Source organism: Muntiacus reevesi, chromosome 18 (genome assembly GCF_963930625.1).
Source record: "Muntiacus reevesi chromosome 18, mMunRee1.1, whole genome shotgun sequence".
Taxonomy (NCBI): Eukaryota; Metazoa; Chordata; class Mammalia; order Artiodactyla; family Cervidae; genus Muntiacus; species Muntiacus reevesi.
The window spans coordinates 21,980,447-22,006,634 of NC_089266.1; the positions used below are offsets into that span (position 1 = coordinate 21,980,447).

Below are 26,188 nucleotides of genomic sequence, written 5' to 3' on the forward strand. Positions count from 1 at the left end.
CCTGGCCGGGGGGAAGGTGGCAGAACTGAGACCGCGCCCCCTCCTCCAGTCCCCGCCCAGTCCCCGCCCCTACCCTTCCTGGGCCCGCCCACCTGGACCGCGCGAGGCTTGAACTTGGGCGCTGGGGCTGACCGTGAGGGAAACAGTAAGGGGCTGAATGGGATTGGGTTCCGAGTAAACGCAGACTTTAAAGGCAAGGGCGAGGGAGTCATTTACCAGTGGAGAGGGAGCTTCCTGGCTCGAGGCTTACGGGGACTCTTGGTATCACTGCAAAAAATCAGGCTGCACACCTTGATGGACCTCATTCAAGTGAGGCCTACAAAAATTGCTGATTGAGTGTCCATCACCCTCGATCTCGATTGTGCGCTCTGTTGCCATACTCAGTGGAGTATGTGGTCTTTATCTTCTTTCTGTAAAAAGGGCTGCGTAGGCCTCGAGTGAACTGGCATTGGAATGGGGGAGGGGGGCAGGGGGGCACTACCCATCTGCCCTTTCTGGTAGAGCACAATAGATGGTGAGGGCCTGGCCTGTGAGAGGCAGGTACTGGCAGGCAGGTAGGAGTCAAGCAGAGAACAGCAGGTTGTGGCAGGTCTAATTAGGGTGAGGAGAAGAGATGGTAGGCAGAGGGAGAGCGAGACCAGGAGCACAAGGGCACTCTCACCTACTGGCAGCAGGAGGAAGCAGAGCCCTGGAGATGGGTGACAAGCTCTAGAACTGCCAACCAACACCATCAGGCATAGAAAGACACTCTAGAGGTGGCATAGCCTTGGAGTGGGGAAAGTGGTACGGAACATGCACTCCAGAGGATCCTTATTTCTGATGCCTATGCCCAAAGCATTCTGTCGCTAAGGATAGACTGTCCCAGGTAGAGGCAGGTATGGAGATATGCTCCGTGTAAGCACGTCAAGGTTAAAGTACCAAGGTGGGGGCGTGGCACCAGGCAACATATGGATTGAGGCTCCTTGGACAATGCCCCACCTGTTTACTGTGCATGGGCCAGGCAGAGACAGGAATGTGAAAGCCTGGGAGTGGTGGTAAAACTGAACAGGGTGTGTACTACACGTGTCACCGTGTGTGCTTATCTGGTCTGATGTGTACAAGAGCATGTGTTCACAGAATTAAAGCTTTGCACACCCATCTGTTTGTGGATTTGCAAAAAGGAACAGTAAAAAAGGAGAGAGAACAATTTTGGCTAAGAAGCTAGAATAGAGATCCAAATATCAGTTTCCTGATACTCTCTTCATTGGATACTCTGATATCCCTGGGGTCAAGAGGAGAAACTGGCTGGAGTGGCTTGGAGCTCCCCAGGCATTTTATGAACTGAGTAAGGAGAGGAGGGCTCCACTCCCAGCACATGCCACAGTTGCCAGATTAAGCTGGTTGCCTTGGTAACGTCCTCTCTGGGCAGGATTTGGGATTGTCATTTAGGAAGGGGGAAGAATTGGGGAGTGTGGAGTGTGTGGGGGCTGCAAATACAAGGGTCAAAGAGACTCCTGGAAATTGGAATTGGGGAACAGGACCCCAGCACCCTCCAACTACTCAAGGATATCAGGCATAGACTAAGTTCAAGACCTCGAATCAGAGAGGAAAAGCAGCATCAAGTTATGGTGCTCCTAGAACAGCAGTGGTTCTCGCCCCAATTGCACATTGTAATCCAAGGAACTTTTCAAAAATACTGTTTCCCTGGCCACACCTCAAATTAATTAATCAGACCTCTGAGGTAGGGCCAAGGTTTATGGTATTTTTTTTAAAGTATCCCCGAGTGATTTGTGTAGCCAGGATTGAGGATCACTGCCCTAGAGGGACAACCCAACCTAAGTGGGCTACTGATGCTGGGGGACAGCTTTGGGATTCTAAATCCTTTGCTGTCCTGAGTCTCCCATAAGGCCCACGTGCCGACCTCATGGGGAGGATGGTTGTCAAGGCATCTACACTTTATGATGGGAGAAACAGAGGGAGAGAGGGTGGTGTGATTAACACCTGTGAGAAGGGGGCCAAAAACTTTAAGCACCCAGTCCATGGGCTTCTGGAAGGGGATAGAGAAGGGCTACCTAAGGCTGATGTGTCTGCCCCTAACAGTTGCCTTCTTTCTGCCCACTGAGAGGCAGGCTGGGAGGGCAGAGAACCTGGGGGCTTTGCTGAGCTTGAGTTTCTTCTTGCTGAGCTGGTTACCAGGGCAACAGAGAGAGCAATGGGATCTAACTGCAGGACTGGAGAATCAAGAGGCAGGGGTGAGGGGGAAGTATCTAAACATGCTTATTCCTCCTGATAGCGACCCACCCCCAAGGCTGGCTGGCATTCTTTATATGACCCCAAGAGATCAGGCCCATAGTTACCCATCACTCTGCAGGGGAGGAGAAGGGAAGTTAACTGACATGATTCAAAGAGAAATCAGGGGTAAGGGTCAGAAGAGTCAATGGTTCTCTGGCTGTGGCAGCAGCAGCAAGGGGCATAGGAGGGAGTCCCAACTGTCATTTGAAGATGTATCACAAAGACTTGTGGGACTCAAGGACTGATGCTGCCAGCTCCACTCTGAATTCAATTGCTGCCCCACACCAGGGACAGCCTTTGTAGTAAACTTCCACACCACCCAGGATCTGGAGGAGGAAATAAGTCAACGCAAAGCTAGCTTCCCAGTGGCCTTGCTAACTGGCAGCATAAGCTAGAGCTGGTCTTTCGATTTCTCTTCCTTTTTTCCTTTAGCCAGACTTTGAATATATGCAACTATTAATTATTCTATACATAAATTTTAATTTCTTACAAAACTGTGTAGGTCACTCTTCATCTTATGTCACATTTCCATCAAGAACTATTTCCCTAAATCACAATCTGTGGGATTGCGTTGTTCTAAGTTGTGTCCAACTCTGCGATGCCATGGACTGTAGCCCACCAGACTCCTCTGTCCACGGCATTTCTCAGGCAAGAATACTGGAGTATCCCCTCTTCTTTAATTGCACTAGGATTGATACAAGCCTCTTAGACTGTGGTCCTTGATATTTCAGTGCCAGTGCAAACTTCAAGAGGACAGCTACTTCTCCGCACCTCCCCCTTATCCAGGACCTGGTACAGTTATATTGACATGTGGGGCACCGCCCTGGGAAACTTGCTTGCCAAACACAAAGGCAGGCATGAGGGATACTAGATGTTCATGTGGGTACACAGCATCTATTCGTTTTTCTGGCTCCTGCACTTCCAGTCTAAGGGACTGTATATTCCTGGTGTCTGTGCGGCAATGTGGTTAAGAAAGTTAATCGATGGGGAGTCACTTGTGGCCCCACTGGGGCTTCTCACCTCTTTGGGCTTCCATTTGGCGAGAGTTGTGACTGTGACTCTATGGAGTCAGGGAGTCCTCTTCACTCCCTCCCAAATCAAGACTCACGCAAAACACTGGCAAAGGAGCTAGGTTTACATGTCTAAATTTTATTATCTTCAAGTCACAATGCCAATCACATATGTGCGCTCTTTAAAACAGTTACAAACAACAATACACATGGAGAAATTCTTGCAACAAAACAGTGGACGAACAGAGACAACTGTCACAGTGTCTTAAGGTCTGGGAATTTGGGCATGCGGCCCACTGGCTTGAGGAGACATCTTCGGGTTTAAGGCAAAGGGAACAGCCTACAAAAGGCACAACCATGCGCTACCCTTAGAAGAATCTCTTAGTTATTTCCTCCTTGGGGGTTATAACTTGAGTGCCTCTCCCCCCTCCCACCCCACACCTGTGACTCAAAGTGGTTAAGCCAACTGCTGAAGAGAAGGGACAGAATTAGTGACATTACTTGGGGAGAGACACAGCTGCCACCTTCTCCCTCAGGTTCTGTAGGACAGGGACAGTGGCCAAGTGACCCCTGGCAGATGCAAGTGCCATAGTAACAGGAACCTCTTCTGCAGAGGCAGCAGGGGAGTGGTTCAGTGCCATAGATAGGGAGGAAAGGAGGGAGAAGCCCTTGTCCTGAAAAGTGACTGCTTTTAGGTCCAGGTGTGGTATTCTGTTTGCAAGGACAGGAGTAAAACTGTCCTTGGGAAAATAAGGTAGCAATACCTCAAACACTTATAGCAGGAAAGACGAGGAGAAGGGCAACTGCAATGGACAGGGATGATCGCTGGCTAGGTAATATTTACCTCTAGAGATGCATTGGTCCATAGCAACTGGAAAAGGGTGTGGTAGAAAGGATGGAAAAAAAAGCAGAGCCCTCTAATTCCACTCACCTCAAAGACTGAGCCCCGAGGACTGTGAATACATACCCCCATGGCGCAAAGGCTCTCACTCTACCCTCCTTTCTCACTAAAGCATCTGGCTTGCCATCTCTCCCCACTGTTGACACTCTGTCTCCAGTAGAGAACTAAAGATTATCAGAGTACAGAGACTGATGGAGGCTCAAAATTCTAAAAACCCAAGTCAAAAAAGGGGCTCCTACCACACTGAGATTTTCTCCACAATGGGACATTCTGTGCAGACAGCAATGCTTCCACAGTATTAGAAGACTTAACAAACTCCAAGTACACAATAAAAAAGGCCAAGAAAAAAATGAAAGGTCAGCTCTCTGTAGACTTGGTGGGGGCAGACTGGCTGCTTTCTCAAATTATCTGGGATGTAGGGAAAAGCCAAAAGGGAACCCAGAGGAGCTAGCAAACCAAAGAATGAACTTGTTTAATTTAAAGGCAGAGAGAGTGAAAAGGGGGGAGGGGTGCAGGAGATGGGGGTGGGGTGATGGACTAAAAGAATATTAATTTAAGAATAACAAGCCAGGCTTTAAAAATGAACATTGTAGAAAACAAAACAAAACAGGAAGGAGCTTCCAAGCTTCCCTGGGAGGAGAAGACACAAATTTCCCAGGAGAAAGCAAAGACGAGCAAAAGACGTGGGCTCCTAGACTCAGAAGCCTGGGCTGTCTGGATCTCTGCTCCTCTGAGCACAGTTGACACAAACACAAACTGAAAATGGGAGGAAGTCCACTTGTTTCTCCCTTTATCCAACAGAGCCTATCCTCAGAGGAAGGCAGGGGTCCTCTTCATTCAGCTGCTTGCTGGTAGGAGCCACCTTGGATCTTCAAAGCTCTCCTGGTAGCAGACAGCCAGTTGCTTTCTCTTCTCTCCTAGGTTTTCACTTCTGCTGTCCTGACAGGAGTGAGAAAAAGGGAAGAACCATCAAAATGTTACTGGACCTTTTAGGCATTTACAAGCTATTTTCAAAAAGCCACATTTCTAAATAATGTACACTAAAGAAATATCCCTAAAACAATACAACAAAACCTCCTGGTTTCTGTCCTCCACAGCCTTTGTTTTTTAAAGAGTGGTTTTAAAAATTTATTCATTATTACTATTTTTTAAATTCTTTTGGCCGTGCTGCATGGCATATAGGATTTTAGTTTCCTGACCAGGGACCAGACCCATACCCTCTGCACTGGCAGCTCAAAGTCTTAACCACTGGACCACCAGGGAAGTCCCTCCTCCACAACCTTTAGAATTGGCTCTGCTGTAACACCTCAAATTCAGATTTCCCCTTTCCTTTAATAAAGAATGCCCTCGTCCAGTTTTTCCTTCCATCTTCTCAAATAAAATGCTGCCATACTGACAATGGTTTCCACTCAACCCTACTCAATGCATTCATAAAACAAAGAAACTGGCAAATTTTGGGACTCCTCTAAGCCTCCCCTTGAGATATCCCACGATTACAACTTAGAGCATTAATTAGGTAATTGTTGAGCAAGTAAGCATGAACATTAGTTTTAAGAACATTCTGAGTCACAGTAAGTTTTACACTTACTTTTATTTGACGTTAGATTTAAAATATTCAGAAATTCGTATTAGCTGGAACCCCTGCTTACAACCTGAAATCATAAAGTTGGAATTTGTTATCAGGTCATTATTTTTAAAAAAAGGAAAAAGAAAAAAGACCATTTTCCATAGAAATACAACAAGAAAAGGAGGAAAATCTGAAGAAAAGGAAAGTCCACTGACGTCAGATGTGCCCTAACATCCTTTATTTAGAGCTCCTTTCCTAGGTGCTCTCATTACCTCAGGCGGTGGGGGCTTGATGGTGACTGGCTGGGGAGTCCTCCGGGGTGGGGAGGGCTTTGGCTGCACCTGCTGCTGGGCGGGGTTATAGTAGGTCACTCCTCCATATACCTGCGATGGGGCCTAGGAGCCCAATAAGCAAGGAAAAGAAAAAGGAATTAATTCATCCAAACTATGGTAAACAGGTAATATTATTCAGGCACAAAAATAAGAGTATAGGAGAATTTTTTATAATTTATAAGGGGAATCTGTAAGTGTACAGGGGAATTTCTAAGCTGCCCCCCTTTAAAATAATTATTCTTTTCTGCCTTAGTATGTCCTAATATAGTTCCTACTTCTTCAAAGTACTGCCCAGCTTTCTCTAATTCCTACCATCAGCTGACAAACACAAGGCACTGAGCTCAGTGGTAACACTCCAGATACCAGACGGTGTTAACCTGTTGGGAGTTAAACAGTACAGGGGAGGGGAGGGCTGGTAGGTAGAATATGGCTTTATTATGCAGTTAGATAAATTGCAGACATGCCCACCTAAGACATACTAAAACACTTCAATGAAACACCATTAAAAAAATGGAAGAGAATACACATATGATAGGTATCACCTAAGTGGCATTTCCAGCTCCTACCACCACATGCAAATTAGTGGCACTGAATTGCTCTCTAGAATTCCTTGAGTATTCTCCTCATCCTATATTCCTGTCTGATTTAAAGGATATATACTTAGGAAAATCTCATTAGCCATCTCACCTGTGTGTTAGGATACAGATGAGGAGGTGGTGGGGGAGGCAATGCCCCTGGAGCATAAGGGTAACTGGGATTACCAAAGTTCATGACGCCTGGAGCAGAAAAGTAAGTAGGAGCAAGCAACTGCTGAGGTGGTGGCTGCCCTGGAGACATGGATACTGGTGGGGGATAGAGGCCTGGATTGGGCAGAGGCGCTGGTGTCTGGTGGGGATGTAAACCTGGACAAGGAGAAAAAACAACAACTGAAACAAAAGGTAATACCTTTTCCATGGGATGGCCTGGCTGGACTGCTCACCACCAACAGGCTTAGATTTCAAGTCCTCAGGATGGACCCAAGAGGAGTTTGTTGCCCATGTAGCCAAAGTGGCCAGCCTCATAAGCAAGCAGCATAGAGCTGAGAAGGTTGGGGTTTGTGATGCCCCCAACACACATCCTTACGTACTGGAAGCATACAAGCAGAGGTTCACAGCTTACCTGGGTGGGGAAGATGCATTTCTGGTTGTACAATCATGCCCTGAGGAGGCAGTGGGGCAGGGCTGTCACCATGGGTATAGATTGGTCCCTGGAACTGCACTGTAAGATATCACATTGGGGCTCTCATAAATCCTCACTCTTCCCATCAAACAGACAAGTTTCCTTGTCCCCCAAACCCCTGAGAAGATGTTCTCAATTTTCCATATGAAGAAAACAGCAACCAGAGAAAGTTTGTTAACCACCATGAGAGGTCACAAGGGAAGTTCAGAAGGCTGGTCTTTTAGTTCACTTCATCCTGCCAAGAAAGATATCCCAGCTATAAAAATAAACTCACGTGGATCATAGTAATGTCCCTCCATGATACTGATATGCACAGGAGGGGCAGGGGGCTCCGGCACAGGTCTTTGCCGTTGTGATGAATAGCGTTTGGCTCGCCCACCCTGGACACCCTGAAAGAAAGAGGTTTGAGCAAGAAGACCTCCAAAAGGCTGACTCTCCTATTAAGTCCTAACATCCTATAGATACTGCAAAACATTTACTGGGTACATGGCAGTGTTAAAGAAGTATTTGCAGGACTTCTCTGGTGGCATAGTTGATAAGAATCCGCTTGCTAATGCAGGGGACATGGGTTTGATCCCTAGTCTGGGAAGATTTCACATGCCTCGGAGCAACTAAGCCCATGTGCCACCAATGGAAGTCCTCACACTCTAGAGCCCGGGAACTACAATTACTGAAGCCTGTGTCCCATAGAGCCAGGAAGTCACAACAACTGAGCCTATATCCTACAGTTACTGAAGCCCATGTGCCTAGAGCCTGTGCTCCGAAATAAGAGATGTCACCACAATGAGAAGACTGTGCACTGCAAGTAGAGAGTAGCCCCCACTCTCCACAACCAGAGAAAACCCGTTGTACCAATGAAGACCAGCACAACCAAATAAATACAGTGGTATGTACATGCCAAAAAACATTTTACAAAATGAACTGAAAAACTGATGAAAAGCATTAAGCTCTAAACTCAAGCCTAAACCGTACATTTCCAGAGACCTGAATTAAAGGGAAACATGGGAAAACTGACTTGGCTTAAACAGTGACCAAACTGTGACATGCAACCCTCTACATGCGCCCCTTTCCTCCTCTATACCATTTCTTCCATCCGGTTGAACTGAGGTGGAGGTCCTGCTCCCATGTGTATGTGGTTGGGCATACCTGTAAAACACCAAAAAAGTCACTGCTACAGAGCAGACAGATGTGAACAGAACTAAAGATACATGAAGGAAATGACAGGGTGAAGAATCCAACATGGGGAATGGCTCTCATCTTTTAAACTAACAAAATTCCTTTTAAACTATCTCTGCTTCCTGTCAACACCAGCATTTGGAAATTTGCCTCCACTGCCTGCCACCTTAATACAGCAGTAAAGCCTTTGAACATGAAAAAAAATTACTTCAGTAATGCAACTCAGAAAATGCAAGTTCAAAATTTTCGCATCAAATATTTACCATACAGAATCCCTAGGAGGTCATAATTAGCATATTACATTATCAAACATATTGGAAAATCTCAACCCTAATGTTTCTGAGCAACAACTAGGCAGAGAAGGATGTTCTAAATCTACCTCTGATTATTTCTGGCCACAGAGGTCTAGGCTAAAAGCATAGGAAGAGATTCTCCTCTGGTTGAAGATGACTCAGGAAAAAAAAGGAATGTTCTAGAGACTGTCTTCCAATAGTAATAAGGCACTGGCAGGAGAGAGTGTACTTCTCTATCCAAAGATCAACTCCAGGTCGTTTAGGCTACCCTAGTTTTTGGTATTCCAGAATTACGCACACCAGAGAAGGATGCTAAAACTGCCAGTCTAAGTGAGGCTTTCCAATCTAAGTTTGAATTAGATTTCAGAAACAATGGAAAAGATCCTCTGATCTATCTGACTGGAGGAAGGAAAAAAAGGATGGGTCAGAGGGGTGGTAGGTAGTCATGAGAACTATGCTGTACCAACATGATATCCACTAGCCACATATGGTTACTTAAATTTCAATTAATTAAAAATGAAAAGTTCAGTTTTTCAGTCACTCTGGCCACATTACAAGTATTTAAAAGCACCATCATTACAGAAAGTTCTACTAGGCAGCCTGGCTCTAGAAGACTAAGGAAACTAGAGAGGCTTTCTTTTCAAAGAGATTAGGAGATGCTCATCCAAATTCAAAGGCAATTTCTGCCTTAAAACATTTAACCATTAGCTCAAATAATAAAGAACACTGCCTTCTTCCACTTTTTCTAGAGAGTGGTAAAGGATTTTGCACTCAGGAGCTCAATGGTGGTGACTGATCAGTTAACAGTAAACAGTAAGCAAAGCATGGGCTAGTCTTATGTAACAGATAAAGCTGCTCTGAACTCTTTGTATGAATATGCCTATGGATCCATTTGTTTCTTGCAATTAATGAAAATGAAGATATTGTCAGATACCACATCTCTAAGAGACATTAGTTCCATGCCCCTAAGTCCAATGATGCAAAGGGATAAAAGCTAGTCATTAACCCTAGGTACCTACCCCGAAGGTCCCGTGATTGCAAGAAGGAAGGCTGCCCTGGACTCCAATTCTGTTCTGTTATATTTAGTTGTGCCACATCTTGTTCAAGACCCCCTGTAGTAGAATCCACTGGAGCCTCCCAGTTTCCAGTCTTAGCAGGCGTAGGAGATGTAGCTTCTGGGACTGGAGGTGCTGGGGTCAGCCCTTCGGGTGGAGGGGGTACCTCCTCTGCAACCTTGCCTGCATCTCCAGCTTTGATTCTGGTTCTTCTTGCCCGGGAATAGGATTTCTTTTCAACAGGCCTGTCAGGAGCTGGTGGTGCAGTATCAGGAGCAGGATTTGGTATCTCGGGGGCTACCTCTTCCTTCTCAGGACTGCCAAGCACTTGAACATCTGCTTCTGGAGATGGATCCCTTACAGGAGTCTGCTCCAAGTGCCGAGACCGGTAACTAGTCTCATGTTTAACAGTCTCACCAGATCGGCCAGCATGCTGTCCACCAGCTTCCACGGGCCGAAAACCAGTACGACCTTCCCTGAAGCCTCCAGATCGAGAGTAATTCCTGGGAGCCGACATGCGGCCAGTACCTGCAGCATTCCTGTTGATAAATGTCCTGGGCGGTAGGGTGCCCCCAAGACCCTGGTGGCGATGAGACTTACTTGGCCGCTCACCAATCCAGTTTGGATCTCTTTGGGGAGGACTCCCAAACCTGAACAAAGGAAACAGAGAAATAACAAAAGGGGCCACTAGAGATATAAACTGTGGGTCAGGCAGACTTCCCATATTCCTCACCCATTCAATTACAGGCCAGAATGGCATTTTGAAAAGCAGAGTTTTTTGTTTTTTCTTGCAAATATCAATAATATAGGCTCCAAAATGTCCTCACCTAGGTTTCCGGATTCTTCGGGGTTTGATATCATCAGGATTGTGAGCTGAGCGGATGTCATAGCCATAAAGAGCAATGAGCTCCTGTCGGGACTTTGGAGCCTGTTCATCTTCCCGAAACTTGTCATGCTCCCAGCGACCCTCATCCTTCCACAGCTTTCGCTGACGTCCCTTGGGTCTGGTTGGAACCAGGCAAACGTATGTTAAGTTGGCAGACTCTGCCAGGTAAAGATATTCATGAAATAAACAGGGCTGGGCAGAGAAACATTAGGAACTCAGGTAATCTCTCCATCTTCCCAGACAGGTTATACAAAACAGGCCTTCCAAAAGCAAGGGTGAATCACAGCACCTCAGGGCCTGCTGGGCGTGAACGTAACAGGAATAAAAATAAGGAAAGCCTTCACTTCAAACTACTCAGCACTCTGGAAACATCTCTCTCCTCTCTCTCCTCTCTCTCCTGTAAGGCCACCTATGCAAGTATTTAGAGGCGCTGAACCTCAGATTAAGGAAGGCAGTGGACATACAGGTCTGGATCCCAGATCCTCCACCAAGAGTTACTAAATATTCTAAGTCTTACTTTCCTCATTTGTACAAAGGGGATAATCATAATACTTACCTTAAAATGTTGTGAACAGTAAATAAGATAATACAGGTAAAACACTTAGTAAAGTGCCTAGCATACAGTAAGCATGTAATACATATAATACTAACATACTACAGAGCAGTAGCAAGGGGCTGTTACCTGACTTCTTCCTCCTGAGTCTGCCCTCGAAGATCATGCTCAAAAAAGAGCCCTTTCCGGGGTATGTATGCTGGGTTCTTCCGATCTTCATCATCATCCAAATGCTTAGGGCCCTTTTTACCGACTTTGTTCTCCACAGGCTCTGTGCTTTCCTGTCGGACAGATAAAGAGCTCTTTACTCACTCCAAGCTGAAGAGCCCCTGTTCCAGAACTCGAGTGGAAATGGAGGCCTTGGGGGCACTAACCTGTCCATCCCCACTCTGCCTCTCTCCAGTCACAGCGCCTTTGGTGTCAGGCTTCTCTTCTCCCTTCTCATCTTTTGCTGAAGAATTAGCAGCATCATTGGCTTCTGATTTCAGCTCCACTTTGGAGTTTTCCTCTTCACTGTACTCCCCGTCATCACCCTGAAAAAAGTTTCCTGGTACTTCCTTGGTGGTCCCATGGATAAGACTCTATGCTCCCAATGCAGGAATCCCAGGTTCAACCCCTGGGTCAGGGAACCAGATCCCACATATTGGCAACTAAAGAGTTTGCATGCCCAACTAAAGATCCCACATGCCTCAACTAAGACTTGGTGCAAATAAATAATTTGCCTTTTAAAAGTTTCCCTGTTAGCTATGGAAATAAGATCTAAATTGTGCATTTAAAAATTTCCCATTCTTTAGGAAAACATTTTCTAACAGATTTTACTATAATGCAAAAGTTAAAAGCAAACACTTCAATATTCTTATTAAAATTTCTACTGAATAGAAGCATTGCTAAAAAAAAAAGTAAAAGCACATTAAAAAAACCTATACAGGGAATTCCCTAGCAGTCCAGTGCTTAGAACTCTACGCCTTCACTGCCAAGGGCCCAGGTTCAACTCCTGGTAGAGGAACGAAGATCCAGCCACAAGCGCCACGCTCAGCCAAAACACACATACATATATGTATATGTTTCTATACACATACACGGCTTCCCAGGTGGCTCAGTGATAAAGAATCTGCCAACGCAAGAAACGTGGGTTTAATCCCTGGGACAGGAAGATTCCCTAGAGAAGGAAATGGCAACCCACTCCAGTATTCTTGCCTGGGAAATCCTATGGATGGAGGTGGGCTACAGTCCATGGGGTCACAAAAGAGCTGGAGACAACTTAGCAACTAAACAATATATATACGCACACATAAACAAGCTTATATAGATCTCTGTTAAGTTTTCCAGTAAGATATGCATGGAACTGTCAGGAGCAGCAGCCTCTTTCACTAAGCTTGTTGTGATAATCATTTCACCATGTAAGTCAAACGATTATGCTGTTGTTACACCTTATACTTATACAGTACAATTTTACCTCAATAAAACTGAAAGGAAAAAAACCAACAAAACAAATAGCTGCAGCCTCTGGGGAAGAAGCCCAGGGCCTATGGATCAGAGACTTTTAGTGTCTAAAGCATACAGAGGAACTTTCTTTTTGATAATTTCTCTCTCTCTCAGTGAACTGTCTCTTAAACATGCAGTGCCTAATAACTACACTCTAACTCAAGCTGTTAATTCTCTCACCTCAAAATGTCTTACAGCAGAGACTCCCACCTTTTAGATTAGGTGAATCCCCCTTTAGGACCTAAAATTCTCATGGACTCCCATGAGAAGCAGCACAGTACAGTATGCACGGACTGAGAAGACACGTGATGATGAACACCTGCTCTATGTCCAATGATACTTTAAAATACATTAATAATTTTTATTAATTTATATGTATTAAAAAATAGTAGTACATAAAGACAGGAGATGTTGATCTGGTCTACAGATAATGAAAACAGAGTTAGTGAATTTGCAATCTCTTATCATAACTCCATACTTTCCCAAGGCACTATTACTCTCAAGTTGGGAAATAGTGGCTTACATTTTTTATGTCTATGATATGAGTACTAAATTTTCTGCAACATGAGAGCTCCTTAGCCAATAACTCTGTCTAGAATGATATAATTATAAAATTTTGACTTGTAAAACTTTAGAACTTGTATAACCACTGCATCTTAGAAATGAAGGAAAAAAAAATTAACGTCCAAGTGCTCTCTTCCCTTTCCTTCTCTTGGCACAGCAAGATTGAATAATCCAATCAATTACACTTCAATTTTTTAAAAAACTGAATAATTTTGCTTGTGACCTAGAAAATCTATCCATACAAAGAAGGGTCCTGAGGCCATCCTTTAAACAGGGGCAACTAGAAAGGGTTAAGCAAGAGAGGTGTGGCTTGTTTCAGCTAGGGGAAAAAGCAGCTAAGATTCATGCTAAGGGGGCTGGCTTCAGACTAAAAGTTACTCTCTCATATTCTGGTCCTTCCAAGATTTGGACCTAGGGAGGTAGAGGTAAAGGCTAAGGGAGGTAGGTCTAGAGACCTAAAAGGATGCGAAGAAATGAGTTCAAAGGAAGGTGGTCTAGTCCCCACTGTTGGGCTAACAAGTCAGGGTGCCAAAACACCTCTGCCCCCTAGCAGATATGTACACTGTTCTCTTATTCTTCTACTGGACCTGACACTCTATCTGTAACTGACTAACTCCAGGCCCAGGATGGCCTAGGAATCTGATCAAAGATACTCACTGAGATTCCTGATGAAATAAGCAGCTCTCAAGCTCTTAAGTTTCTGACCTTTTTTCAAACAGGACCCAGACTGCCAGACTGGCCCAGATAAGCCAATTAATTACCCTTCCCCTTTATTCCCTGTCCAGCATAAGTATTTCAGCCTCTGAGTGTTTTGAGTTAGGATTCCCAGAAAGATGATACTGTTATGAAGCTCAAAGACCACACCCACACTATGAGAACCAAGCCTTTATTTACAGCTTTTTAACAACCAGGTACCCTAGATTCTTCCCATTTTCCCTCAATCACAAGAAATTTTCTCTCCTCTTTAGTTGGGAATGGGTGGGCGGTAATCATTCAGTTCTTTCCTTGGTCCTAGATTCCTTGCATGTTGTGTTGCAAGAATCTGCAAGAATCTTGCTTGGTGTGTATGTGACCTTAATTCACTACTTCTCCCCCCTTCAACTCCAAATCTGCCCCCCCCCCCCCCAACAAACACACACTGACTGAAATCAAACTTCTTAAAATAGTATCAGCATGATTAATGAGAGAACTTTGTTTCATGCTCTATCCCTTCTTAGTCTGTGGTGGAATGTCAAATGAGGCAACTCTTTTATTCCAAAGGAGAAACTAACTTTGTTTCCAGGCAGGACAGAAGATACAAATAGTATAGTGCTGAGAAGACTCCAAATTAGCATCAAAATCTGGTGTAACTGAAGCCAAGGTGTTACACTAGGGTCAAGTTTCTTTGGCTACAAAAGTGGAAGTGTTAGTGACTCAGTCATTTGCAACTCTTTGCGACCTAATGGACTGCCAGGCTCCTCTGTCCATGGAATTCTCTAGGCAAGAATACTGGAGTGGGCTGCCATGCCCTTCTCCAGGGGATCTTCCCAATCGAGGGATTGGACTGCAGGCAGATTCTTTACCACCTCTGCCTACAGGCTGACCTCAAAACCATTTTCGCTACTGCTGACTTTCCCATTCAGTGAATACCCTCCCAACTCTAAAGCCTAGCCCTCTACTTATGCAACTGCTTCCCTGGCAGAATTCTCATGCAGATGTTTTAGCTCGTTTTTCCATTCCCCACATATTTCAGAGTAAAAGGAGAGTCTATCTTTCTCATTCCCAATGTCTCTTCCAGATCTCTGCCACCTTTTATCTTTTATTGAAGTATAGTTGAATTATAATAATGTTAATTGCTGTATAGCAAAGTGGCATAGTTATATACACATATATGGTATATACATGGAATATAACTATATATAGTTTTCTATATATGTGTGTGTGGGGGGGGTGTTTGTATGTATGTGTGTTTATATACACACACACACACACACACACACACACTTCTTTTTGGCCTCACCACATGGCATGTGTGATCTTAGTTCCCCAAACAGGGGTCGAAACTGCACCCCCTGCATTACAGGCACAAAGTCTTAACTACTGGATCAGAGCAGTCGCTATACATTCTTTTTCATATTCTTTTCCATTATAGTTTATCACAGGATATTGAATATAGTTCCTTATGCTGTACAGTAGGACTCCGTTGCTTATTCATTCTATGTATACCAGTTTCCATCTTGCTAAGTCCACCTCATTTTAAATTCATACTTCTCTGAGGCTTTTATCATCTAGCTATATCTTGATTCTCAAAAGTTCAGATTACACCATTTTGCTTTTTTTCCTTTGATAAAAGGCCTATAGTAGTATTTGTTTTCACAAACTGAAAGAAATTTGAAAAAGATTTTTTTTAAAAAAGGCAAAAGTTAAAAAAAAAAAAAGGCAAAAGTAAAAACTGCACTCAGTGTTTGCTTTGCAGTGAGTTGTCATACAAGCAGCTCTATACCCTAAGCTGAAGGAGTGAAACCACCAAGCTCCTGCCCTGGGAACTACACTCAGCCTCTTAGCATCCAGCTGCCACAGCTTTGGACTGTTATCTGTGAGCATCGGTGCTTTGCCTCAATTTATTTTGCGCATCACTTGGCAAGAAGCGTCCTAAGGTAATTGCTTCTTTGCTTTAAGTCATTTCAATTTACGAAAGGTTTCACAGGGATGCTCTATAAGATCAACGGGAAAACCTCTGCCTCTGTCTTTTGCCTGGGTCTACCCTGTCACTGATCTGAAAACTATGGAAATAAGCTCATACTTTTCATCTCCACTTCAGTCATCCACTTTCATGTACACACGTCAGACCAGTCTTACCTGGAAATGCTATACATTTTAAGTAAATCTGATCTCCTTTTAAAAATCTTAAATTTAAATACCCCAGGTTTTCATCAGCACTGCCACATAAAAAAGAATGAAGTTACATTCTTACCTCACTCCTCATACAAAGATTAACTCAAAATGGATCAAAGACCTAAAACTAAGAGCTAAAGCTATAAAACTCTTAAAAGAAAACACGCCTTTGGATTTGGCACAGATTCAGCAAAAGCTTCTTTGGCATGCGTAACACCAACAGACACAGGCAACAAAAGAAAAAACAAATATACTGGACTTCATCAAAACTGAAAACTTAACACTATTAAGGAAGTATAAAGACAACCCAAAGAATGGGAAAAAACACTTGCAAATCATACAGATGATAAGAAACAAATCTAGAACACATACAGAACAAAAAAACCCGACAAAGTAGCCCTGGTGGTCCAGTGGTTAAGAATCCACTTGTCAATGTAGGGGACACAGGTTCGATCCCTGGTCCAGGAATTCCACGTGCCCCAAGGCAACTAAGCCCGTGTACACAACCACTCAGCCCTACTGGGCCTGTGCTCTAGCGTCCACGAGCAACAACTACTGAGGCCTGTGCACCTTAGTGCCCATGCTCTGCAATGAGAAACCGCCACAATGAGAAGTCTGTGCCACCGCAACTGAAGAGCAGCCCCTGCTTGCTGCAACAAGAGAAGACTGAAACAATGAAGACCCAGCACAGCCAAAAATAAATAAATAAAAAATTTTACAATGGACAAGGTATCTAATAGCCACTTCTCCTAGGAAGATACACAAATGGCCAATAAGCACAAGACAAAATGCTCAACATCAGGTGAATACATATCAAGATACCATTTTACACCTACTAGGATGACTGGAATCAAAAAATCAAGACAATAATAAGTGCCATTGAGTATGTGGAGAAACTGTAATCCCCACACATTGCTGTGAGAATGTAAAATGGTGCAGCTGCTTTGGAAAACAGTCTTGACAATTCCTCAAACAACCAAACAGTTACCATATGACTTAGCAACTCCATTCCTAGGTACATACCCAAGAGAAATGAAAACACATATCCACACAAAAATCTGAACATGGATATTTTTAGCAGTATTATTCATAAAAAAATAGAAACCCAAGTATCCATCAGTGGATGAATGGATAAATAAAATATAGTATACCCATACAATGGGATATTGTGTGCTTAGTAACTCAGTCATGTCGGCCTCTGTCACCCCCATGGACTGCAGACCGCCAGGTTTCTTTGTCCATGGGATTCTCCAGAATCTCCACATGGATTCTTTACTGTCTGAGCCAGAGAAATCCCACAAAGGAATATTATTCAGCCATAAAAAGGAATGAAGTACTGATACATGCTACAACTTGGGTGAAAACTTCGGAAATAATATGCTAAGTGAAAGAATCCAGTCATATGTTATCATAAATGATTCTGTTCATAAAGAAGGCCAGAATAAGGAAATCTCTAGACACAGAAAGGAAGTATGTGGTTGCATAGGGCTGGGGGGAATGAGAACGGAGGAGCTGTGGGGGGTGAGTGACAGTTAAAGGGTATAAAATTTCCTTTTGAAGTAATGAAAATGTTTTGAAACTGACTGTGGTAATGGTTGCACAGACTTGTATATACTAAAAACTATTCAGAACTGGACATTTTAAACCGGTAAGTTGAATGGCACATAAATTATATCTCAATAAAGCTGTTTTCCCCCCAAATCCTGCCTGTTACTCCTGCCCATCCCCAGTTATTCCTTTAGCCTCCCATCTCTCGTTTCTTAAGACATCCACTCCACTGACATTTCCACCTTTTCTCTACCTATCAGTCCTTTCTCACATTCACTTTCTTCTCTCTCCAGACTCTGTGACCCAATCATTTCAGCACTATTGGTAACTCCCTCAAATCCCCTATTCCCATGTGCTCAGGACTGGATCAACCAAACTGTCTGCTTTTTCTAAGCTTACAACTAGACTACTGATCATCACTAGGGGGAATTAAAAAAAAAAAATCATACAAGTTTACATATCAGTGCCACCTCCAACCTCAACTATTCAAACCTCCTTTATCTCAAAATTCCTATACTGTCCCTCCATCAACAACCATTCTGTTTTTCCTTCTATTATATTTCACAAAGAAAACAAAACAAAGAGAACACCAGCTTCCTTCCCACACACCTTTCCTTCCCACCTCTCTATAATTACAGTGGAAGATGTTTTTCTCATCTGGTTCCTATTTCTTCTCATATACTCAATCAAGGACATCACACACTTATTACCTATCCTCTCCCTTTTCTTTCCCTTTTTAATCATTTCTTCAACCTTTAGGCATAGTTGATTCTCCAACTCAAATAACACCAAACCCTCTCTTGACCTTAGAGCCTTCTTTCCAGCTACCATCTCTCTAGCTTCCCCTTCAGTCTAATTTCATTAAAAATATTTCCTCAGAGGATTCTGGAAAAAATGGCAACAGCATAGTTTTTGATCTCTTCAAATCTCCACACAAATGGGGGCTTCTGACAGCAAAATCAAAACCCTCTGGACTACATTTACAACAAAACGAGGTTACAAGGTATCCCCCACACCTCAAAATACAAGCACATGAGCAAACCAACAACTGCCACAAGAACTGCATCAGATTGGTATGAGGGCTGGAAAAAGCAGAGAGCAGTAAATGGACCTGAAAACAGGAGAACCCTGAACTAGTCAACAGAAAGTAAAACTGAAAACAACAATTGCAACTAGAAGGGGTTTTGCTGCCTCTAATAGAATGTGAGTTTAAGGATCTTGCAGTAAGAAGGTCTGAAAGGGCTAGAACAGTCCAAGCCTTGTGAAATCTTAACATCAACCTGGCTGCCAGAGGTTCCCTCGAGGATAGAGTACCACACTGAAGATAAAATTGTTGAGAAGAGAATCAGTTCAGCAGAAGAGGGACAAAAGGAATGAAGGAAGGAAGATGGTCCAAAGTAAATTAGAGAAGGGAACAAAACCTGTAAATCTCAGAAAGCCATATATATATATGAATGTGTGTGTGTTTTAACACTACGGGAAAACAACTGAGGAGAGAGTTCTACGAAGTTAGAAAAAGCTACTTTGAGCCACACTTCCTTTGAAAAGATCAGGAAGACAAAATAAAAATCAAATAAAGAAAAATATAGAGATCAAATCCCACAGAAACTAAAAGAAAAAAAATATGTAGAATAGCACTCCTACAATGAAAGCATGCCAAAAAGACATATGCATATCATAACAAAATTGCAACTTCTATTTTAAAATGAGCAAAAAAATCATTAAAAATATTATATAAGGCATGAAAGAACATCAATCAGAATTTTAAAAATCCAGAAATGAATTCAAGAAGATATTAGAAATTTAAAAAATCATTTAAAATACAAAGTCTAGAACTAGAAGGAACACAAATAAGAGTGAATAAACACAGTAATCAAAAGAAAATAGAGATAACCCTATATGCAAAACAAAAAGAGACACAGAAGTACAGAACAGACTTTTGAACTCTGTGGGAGAAGGTGAGGGTGGGATGTTTCAAAAGAACAGCATGTATATTATCTATGGTGAAACAGATCACTAGCCCAGGTGGGATGCACGAGACGAGTGCTCAGGCCTGGTGCACTGGGAGGACCCAGAGGAGTCGGGTGGAGAGGGAGGGGGGAGGGGGGATCAGGATGGGGAATACGTGTAACTCTATGGCTGATTCGTGTCAATGTATGACAAAAACCACTGAAATGTGAAGTAATTGACCTCCAACTAATAAAATAAAATTAAAAAAAAAAAAAAGAAAAGAAAATAGAGACACTACAAAGGATTAAAGAGAAAGAGTCAAATACTGAAGACAGGAAAAGAGTATTTGCATGGAAGTTCCATGACATACTGTACAGCACATCTCATATCTATGAATATTGATCCAGAATGACCAACTCTAAGACAAATTTTAATATAACTACTGGACCTTAAAGGAAAATACACTGGGACTATCCAGATAAAAAGAGCAAGTGACTTATAAGGGAAAGAAAATTAGGTGATCCGCCAGTTCTGTGCAAGATAAAAGCTTTGGGTCAAAAAAAAGCTTTGGGTCATACTGCTATTTTCCATGGCTACCATGGAAAGACAATTTGCAAGAAATACAATGGACAGAGACAGCATGGTGAGTTGTACAATGAGTGGCCATCAAAATCTTTTTAACAGATACACTATTAAAAAAAAGGATGAAAAACTAACCTGTCAGACTAAGAGACAGATCAAAACTAAGTATAGCATCTAGGTATACGAAGTTAGTAACTAAGAAGAAATGCAATCAAGTAACAGATAATTATGTAAGGCAAGATATCAAGTCAAATTCTTTAATCTAGATCAGTGCTATCCAATAAAACTCGCTGGAATGAGGGAAATGTTTTTACCTATGCACATAAGGAGTTGAACTTTTTTATTAACTCAAATAGCCACATTTGGCTGGTGACTATCCTATTTGACACGGCAGAACTACACTCCTCTCTTAAATTTTAGGCAATACATACCAGATATTGCCACATCAAAGCTGCACATGTTCCTCAATCTCAAAACATCCAAAACTTAACCCAACACTGTCCTTCCCGGAATCTCTTCCTCCTGTGGTCCCTTTCTCAGTGACCAACACCATTCTCCAACCTGGGCATTACTTGAACTCCTTTTTCTTTTTTTCATATTACAAATGTATTGAACTTCAACATTACTAGCACAATCTTTTTTCTTAAGGTAACAACACTTTTTTTCCCCTTATAATTACTAGTTTTTACAACAGGAACTGTATCTCACACATAACAAAATTGTATTATGATACTTTACTTATGAAAAAAAGGTTTCTCCAAATGGTAGCTGCTCAAATGTAAAGGATAAAGTAGAATTGTGGTGTTAACACAGGAATGTGTGTCAAAAGAACAAAATTAATTTAAGTAAGTCATTCTAGATGCTAACATTAGAAGAACTGGGTGAAAAGTCTATGGGACATCTGTATTCTCTTTGTGACTTTTTTTGTAAATGCAGAATTATTCCAAAATAAAGTGTATTTAGAAGAAAAGTCCTTGCAGTTCTATTTACTAATCCAAGAAAAGTTTATTGAGGGTCTATTACCGATATTTTTCTAAGCTCCCAGGACAGAACAGCGACAAAGACAGTCTCAGCCCTCCAGGAGCTTGCATTCTGCTCAGAGCTAAAGGGAATGGATATTAAAGTCTGAAGGCTGGACTGCAGACAGGTCATCTGAGGCAGAGGTGAGTCTTGAGACAAAACAACAGAGGACACTCACGAACAAGAGTCAAAACACTCAGCATTATTCTAGGGCTCTGGAACGAAGCTAGAGAAACCCAGATCCCCAAGTTCCCCCATCCCAGGCCCTTCCCTCACCACGCTGTCACTGTCCTCGTCAGTAAACTTTCTGGCTCTATTGCCGGCATCTGGCCAGGTCCCAGCCCTCACCTGGATCAACATCTTCCCGTCAGGAGAGGTCAAACACTGCTGGGTATCTAAAGCTTACAGGAACCAAAGCAGCTGTCTTTTGAGTTTCAGCAGAATTCTGTTCGACTCCTCCTTAATTCAGGCTCCATATTCAATCAATCAAGAAATTGTTATTAATAATAATACCTAAATATCTCTCAAATCTATGTCATGCAGTGCCACTGCCATTGTCCCTTCTTTAGGGCACTATCACGCTCCTTGGACTATTCTCTTAACAGCTCTGTCTTCAGTCTTGCCTCATCCTCAGATCCTCCTCCATTTAAGCCTCCAATAGCCTTTCTTTCTTTGCTGTTAGAGTAACATCCAAACTCATTATTCACATAATGGTAAACTGTTATAAAGTCACAATCACCAAACCTCACTGAATACTCCACATTGCCTGGCAGTCTTTCAGATGTTTCCATTCTTTAATGACTACTGCAAACATTACTCACTCCAAAACCTCTCATCTTCCTTTAATTCTTTGTGGATAACTTTACCACTGACTTCACAGAAAATAAGTCATCCTTCCGATCACCACATTCTGTCATTTCCATAGCCTAAATAACTGCCAGTGCTGCTCACTTCTTTTTTCACTGCCACCACTCCACTCCATGCCACATTTTCTGCTTTCCTAGTCTTCCACAGTAGTTTTCTTAACTAGTTTTTCTGCCTCTAATCTTGCTCCCTTCAGGTAACTCTCCCCACTGCACATAAAACAATTGTTAAAGATAATAATTCTAAAATATTACTGTGAATCAACCTGGGATTTTGTTAACATATAAATATCTGAGTCTTCCCTCCCTCTGCAAGAGTCTGTTTCAATAGGATTTTCTTTCATGTAGACGTTTCTTGGATCTGACAAACACTGCTTTAACATTTAAGTCTAATCCATACTCCATATCATACTCTTGTTTAAAATCCTGTTACACTTTACGTCCTTAGAATAAAATCCAAATACTTTTTCAATCAGGCTTATAAAGTACTTTAAGATTTGGACTGAGAGTCATCCTTACCACCAGTTATACTAAATCTTCCATGCCCTCCAACTCACTGTCCTCCAATACCATCCCTTCTGGGCGTTCTTCTTGGACTATTTCCTCTGCAAAGAAAATTCTAGCTAGCTAATTCCTATTCATTCAAGTCTCTACTTGAAGAGTCCCTCCTGTAAATACTTCCAAACACCCTACACTCAGTTAGTTGCCCCTGCCATGTGCTCCCAAAGCACCCTATGCTTCCAATACCATGGCATTTAACAAACAGCTATTGTAATTGCTTAACTATCTATATTTTCCCTCTCTGACCTGGAATGTAAATTCCATGAGGGCAGAACCACGTATCTTTTATTCCAGGGCCTAGCACAGCTCCTGGCACTGAGAAGGCATTTAATAAAGAGAAAGAAGTAATCCCTGCATGATCTGACACCTGCTCTAATTTGCCTTTATTTCTGGTATCCATCCTGTTCCAACAATGTTCCAGCCACACCAAACTACTTACAAGTTTCCAGATAGTCAGTCTTCCCTCCTATCTCCGAGCTTTTGCAGCTGTTGTTCCCTCTGCCTAGAGCATGATTTGCCTGGCTAACTCTAATTTATTCTTCTCTGACTGCCTAATATGGAATCAGTACCCAGTCATTAACACCCTATTTAACCCTATCCCCCCGCAGCTGTCACCAAGTCCTATGATTTTCTCAATGTTTGTCTGACTTCCTTACCAAGCTGTAAGATTCCTAAAGATAGGAACTTTGTTATAGTGTTCACTTTTGCATCTCCAGAGCTTAATGGTAAATCTAATATGTAGTAACAGTTCTACAAAATTTACAGAATGAACCTCTGATCCACAATCCAATTCTTTCTGTATAAATCAGAGCTCTATTCAACAGTTCCAGGAAACAAGTAGCCATTCTGATAACATCTCTAGTAGTTTATCCAATCAGAGCAAACTAAGTTCACAAACATTTGGCTTATGGAAACTCTGCTGAAGACAGAAAACCTCATCCATAAACTGAGAAATGTTTCTGACACAAGCCACTCAGGATCCTACCCTTCTGAGGTCTTCAGATATACTCAAAAAATACCCAACTGGCTGGTTTCACCACCTAGGCATCATAAAATGTAGTGTCAAACAACCTGTGAAGGGCCAAAGAATGTTCTCATTCTCTTATTTAGAATCTTATTTTCTTTAGATAGGGTGAAAGGTCAGCTACTAACAGCCTAACACAAGTGGCTTGAAGAGGTTTATACAAAGTTTCCCTCTCTATAACTGAACAATACTTTTTATAATAGTTTTTCAGAAGCATAAATGAAGAATGAACAAGGAGTAACAAACAGGTCGGGTGCTTTCAAACCACAGGTGGGTACAATTTTTAAAACACATTTTTCAACCTACATCATAGGAAAAAGAATCTATCACACTCACTTCTGAGTCTTCTGCACTTTCATAATCCGAGAGAACAGCTGAAAGAAAACAGAAACATATAAAGGGGAAAAAAAAAAGCAACAGAAATTTTATAATTACATCTTCCAGTGCTTGTTGTGGGTCAAGCTAAAACTCTCATTTAATCCTGACATCAACCTATGAGGTAGATAAACTTATAGTCCCCATATACAGATAGCAAACAGGTTCAAAGAGTGACTTTGACTTTCCCAAGATCATACAGCTAAAACTTACGCTCTTAAACTTTATACTACAAAGAGCCCCTTTGTGGCACCCTCCCCAAAACCCTTAACAGTCTGCAGCTGCTAAGCCTCTTCAGTCGTGTCCAACTCCGTGCGACCCCATAGACGGCAGCCCACTAGGCTCCTCCGTTCTTGGGATTCTCCAGGCAAGAATACTGGAGTGGGTTGCCATTTCCTTCTCCACTTAACAGTCTGAGAGGATGTCAACTGCTGTAGACAGGTGACCTGAGTTTGGGGGCAAAGGTCTCTATCATGATGCTACTCACCATCGCCCTCGATGCCATCTTCACTTTCCTGAAGGAAAGAAGACATGGGTTAGTTCTATGATTTCCAGGGGGTGAAGAAACGAAGACTGAACACAAAATGGTTGAAAAGGGAGACAAGGAAAGGTATATCTTTAACAGGCAGGATCTGAGGGAGGTCCCGTCTATTCACCTCCAGTCCCAATTTCTGACTAAACACCCGCTTTCCATCCGCAGCAGCTCCGCCTGTCCCCCAACAAACCCTCAATCCCTTCTCTTCCCTTGGAGCTCCGGATGCAAACCGCACCGGGATCGCTCTCCTCTTTTCCAACACACTACGCCTCTACATCTACCGTCAACTCCCAGCCTCCCATCACCACCTACACCCCGCCCCCGGTCCGCCCCGCCCGCGCGCACTCACACACTCCGACTCCTCAGGGCTCTTAGCGCCCCCGCTCTCCACCCGCCGCAGATGAAGGGCCCCAGTTCGGCCTCCGCGCTGGGAAGGCAGAGAGCCGCTGCCGCCGCCTCCAACGCTACCGCTGCAGCTCCCGCCGCCCCGCGCCGGGGAACCGCCACTGTCTGAGCCGGAGGCACCAGATTCTTCGTCCTCGGTGTCCTGCGAAGCGCGCTGCCGCCGCCGGTCCGCCATCTTACGGAGAACGGCCGCCGCTGGCCAGATCCTGACGTACCACGCCCGTCGCAGGGGCTGCCGGGAAGCTTGAGAGCTGGTCCCAGCATGCTTCACTTGCTGCACTGGTCGCCCCGGCTTTTCGGGGGGAGGGGCTGGGGGTGGAGCTGGCGCCCTGCGGCACGTTTGCGGGTGCGCGGGATTGCGTAATTGGTGACGTGAGGGGGTGTGGTGAGGCCTCTGACTTCCCCGCGGTTGGGCCCCGGGCGAGGAGAGTTGCTCTTGGGCGGGCAATCTGTTCCGGTCCTTGCCCGGCCATCTTGGGCATGAGTGGATAGCGTTGACCTGTCACAGCTTCACTGCGGCATTAGAGTTGTTTCATGATTTTCTTTTTCCATCTCTCATTTCTACCTACGTTTGAAGCAGATCGTTTGACTGCATTCGTTTGCTTGGTAAAAATCACGAATCAAGGGAAACCTCTGAAGCCGTTGTGCTGCTTCAGATTTATCAGTCCATTTTAAGCTAAAGGGCGGAAGAGAAACCAGTTGTCTGTAGGGAAGCCTGAGAATTTAGTGTTGCAGCACTACAGTGATTCCCCTGTGTTCTGATTTCTTCCCCCTTTATGTGTCTTGCCACCCCAGCCATCACCTTCCTCAAAGTGCAGGCTAATACGATGTGCTTAGTCGCTCAGTCGTGTCTACTCTATGCGGCCCCATGAACTGTAGCCCACCAGGCTCCTCTGTCCATGGGGATTTTCCAAGCAAGAATACGCGAACCGGTTGCCATGCCCTCCTCCAGGGGATCTTCCCAACCCAGGAATCGAACCTAGGTCTCCCACATTGCAGGCGGATTCTTTACCGTCTGAGCCAGATGGTAATCTTACTAAAATATTAGAACCGACTTAGAGATAATCAGAGGAACGGGCATTGGTTTAATATCCCGAAATGATTTCCTTGCCAAACGGGTAGATGACGGAATGCTGTGAT

General features: G+C 43.5%; 1 protein-coding gene across 1 annotated transcript; it reads right to left on the reverse strand.

Annotated features, from left to right (window-relative positions):
• Positions 1-3,400: 3,400 nt before the first annotated feature.
• On the reverse strand, positions 3,401-25,281 carry CASC3 (CASC3 exon junction complex subunit). Its single transcript, XM_065910651.1, has 14 exons — positions 24,993-25,281; positions 24,596-24,623; positions 24,070-24,107; positions 11,637-11,795; positions 11,392-11,543; positions 10,651-10,827; positions 9,788-10,473; positions 8,381-8,445; positions 7,574-7,688; positions 7,240-7,338; positions 6,769-6,983; positions 6,022-6,144; positions 5,771-5,834; positions 3,401-5,121 (listed from the first exon to the last, which is right to left on the reverse strand). Exons 1-13 carry the CDS (start codon positions 25,221-25,223, stop codon positions 5,811-5,813), a joined length of 2,112 nt encoding a protein of 703 aa, XP_065766723.1. The 5' UTR covers positions 25,224-25,281; the 3' UTR covers positions 3,401-5,121; positions 5,771-5,810.
• Positions 25,282-26,188: the final 907 nt, after the last annotated feature.

Bases quoted from the DNA above. Each gene is read 5' to 3' on its own strand.
- CASC3 (XM_065910651.1), bottom strand. From the start codon at position 25,223: ATGGCGGACCGGCGGCGGCAGCGCGCTTCGCAGGACACCGAGGACGAA. The intron at 11,544-11,636 runs GTTAGTGCCCCC...TCTGTCCGACAG, and splicing joins GGCAGAGTGGGGATGGACAG to GAAAGCACAGAGCCTGTGGA. The intron at 7,689-8,380 runs GTATAGAGGAGG...TCTTTCTTTCAG, and splicing joins TCAACCGGATGGAAGAAATG to GGTGTCCAGGGTGGGCGAGC.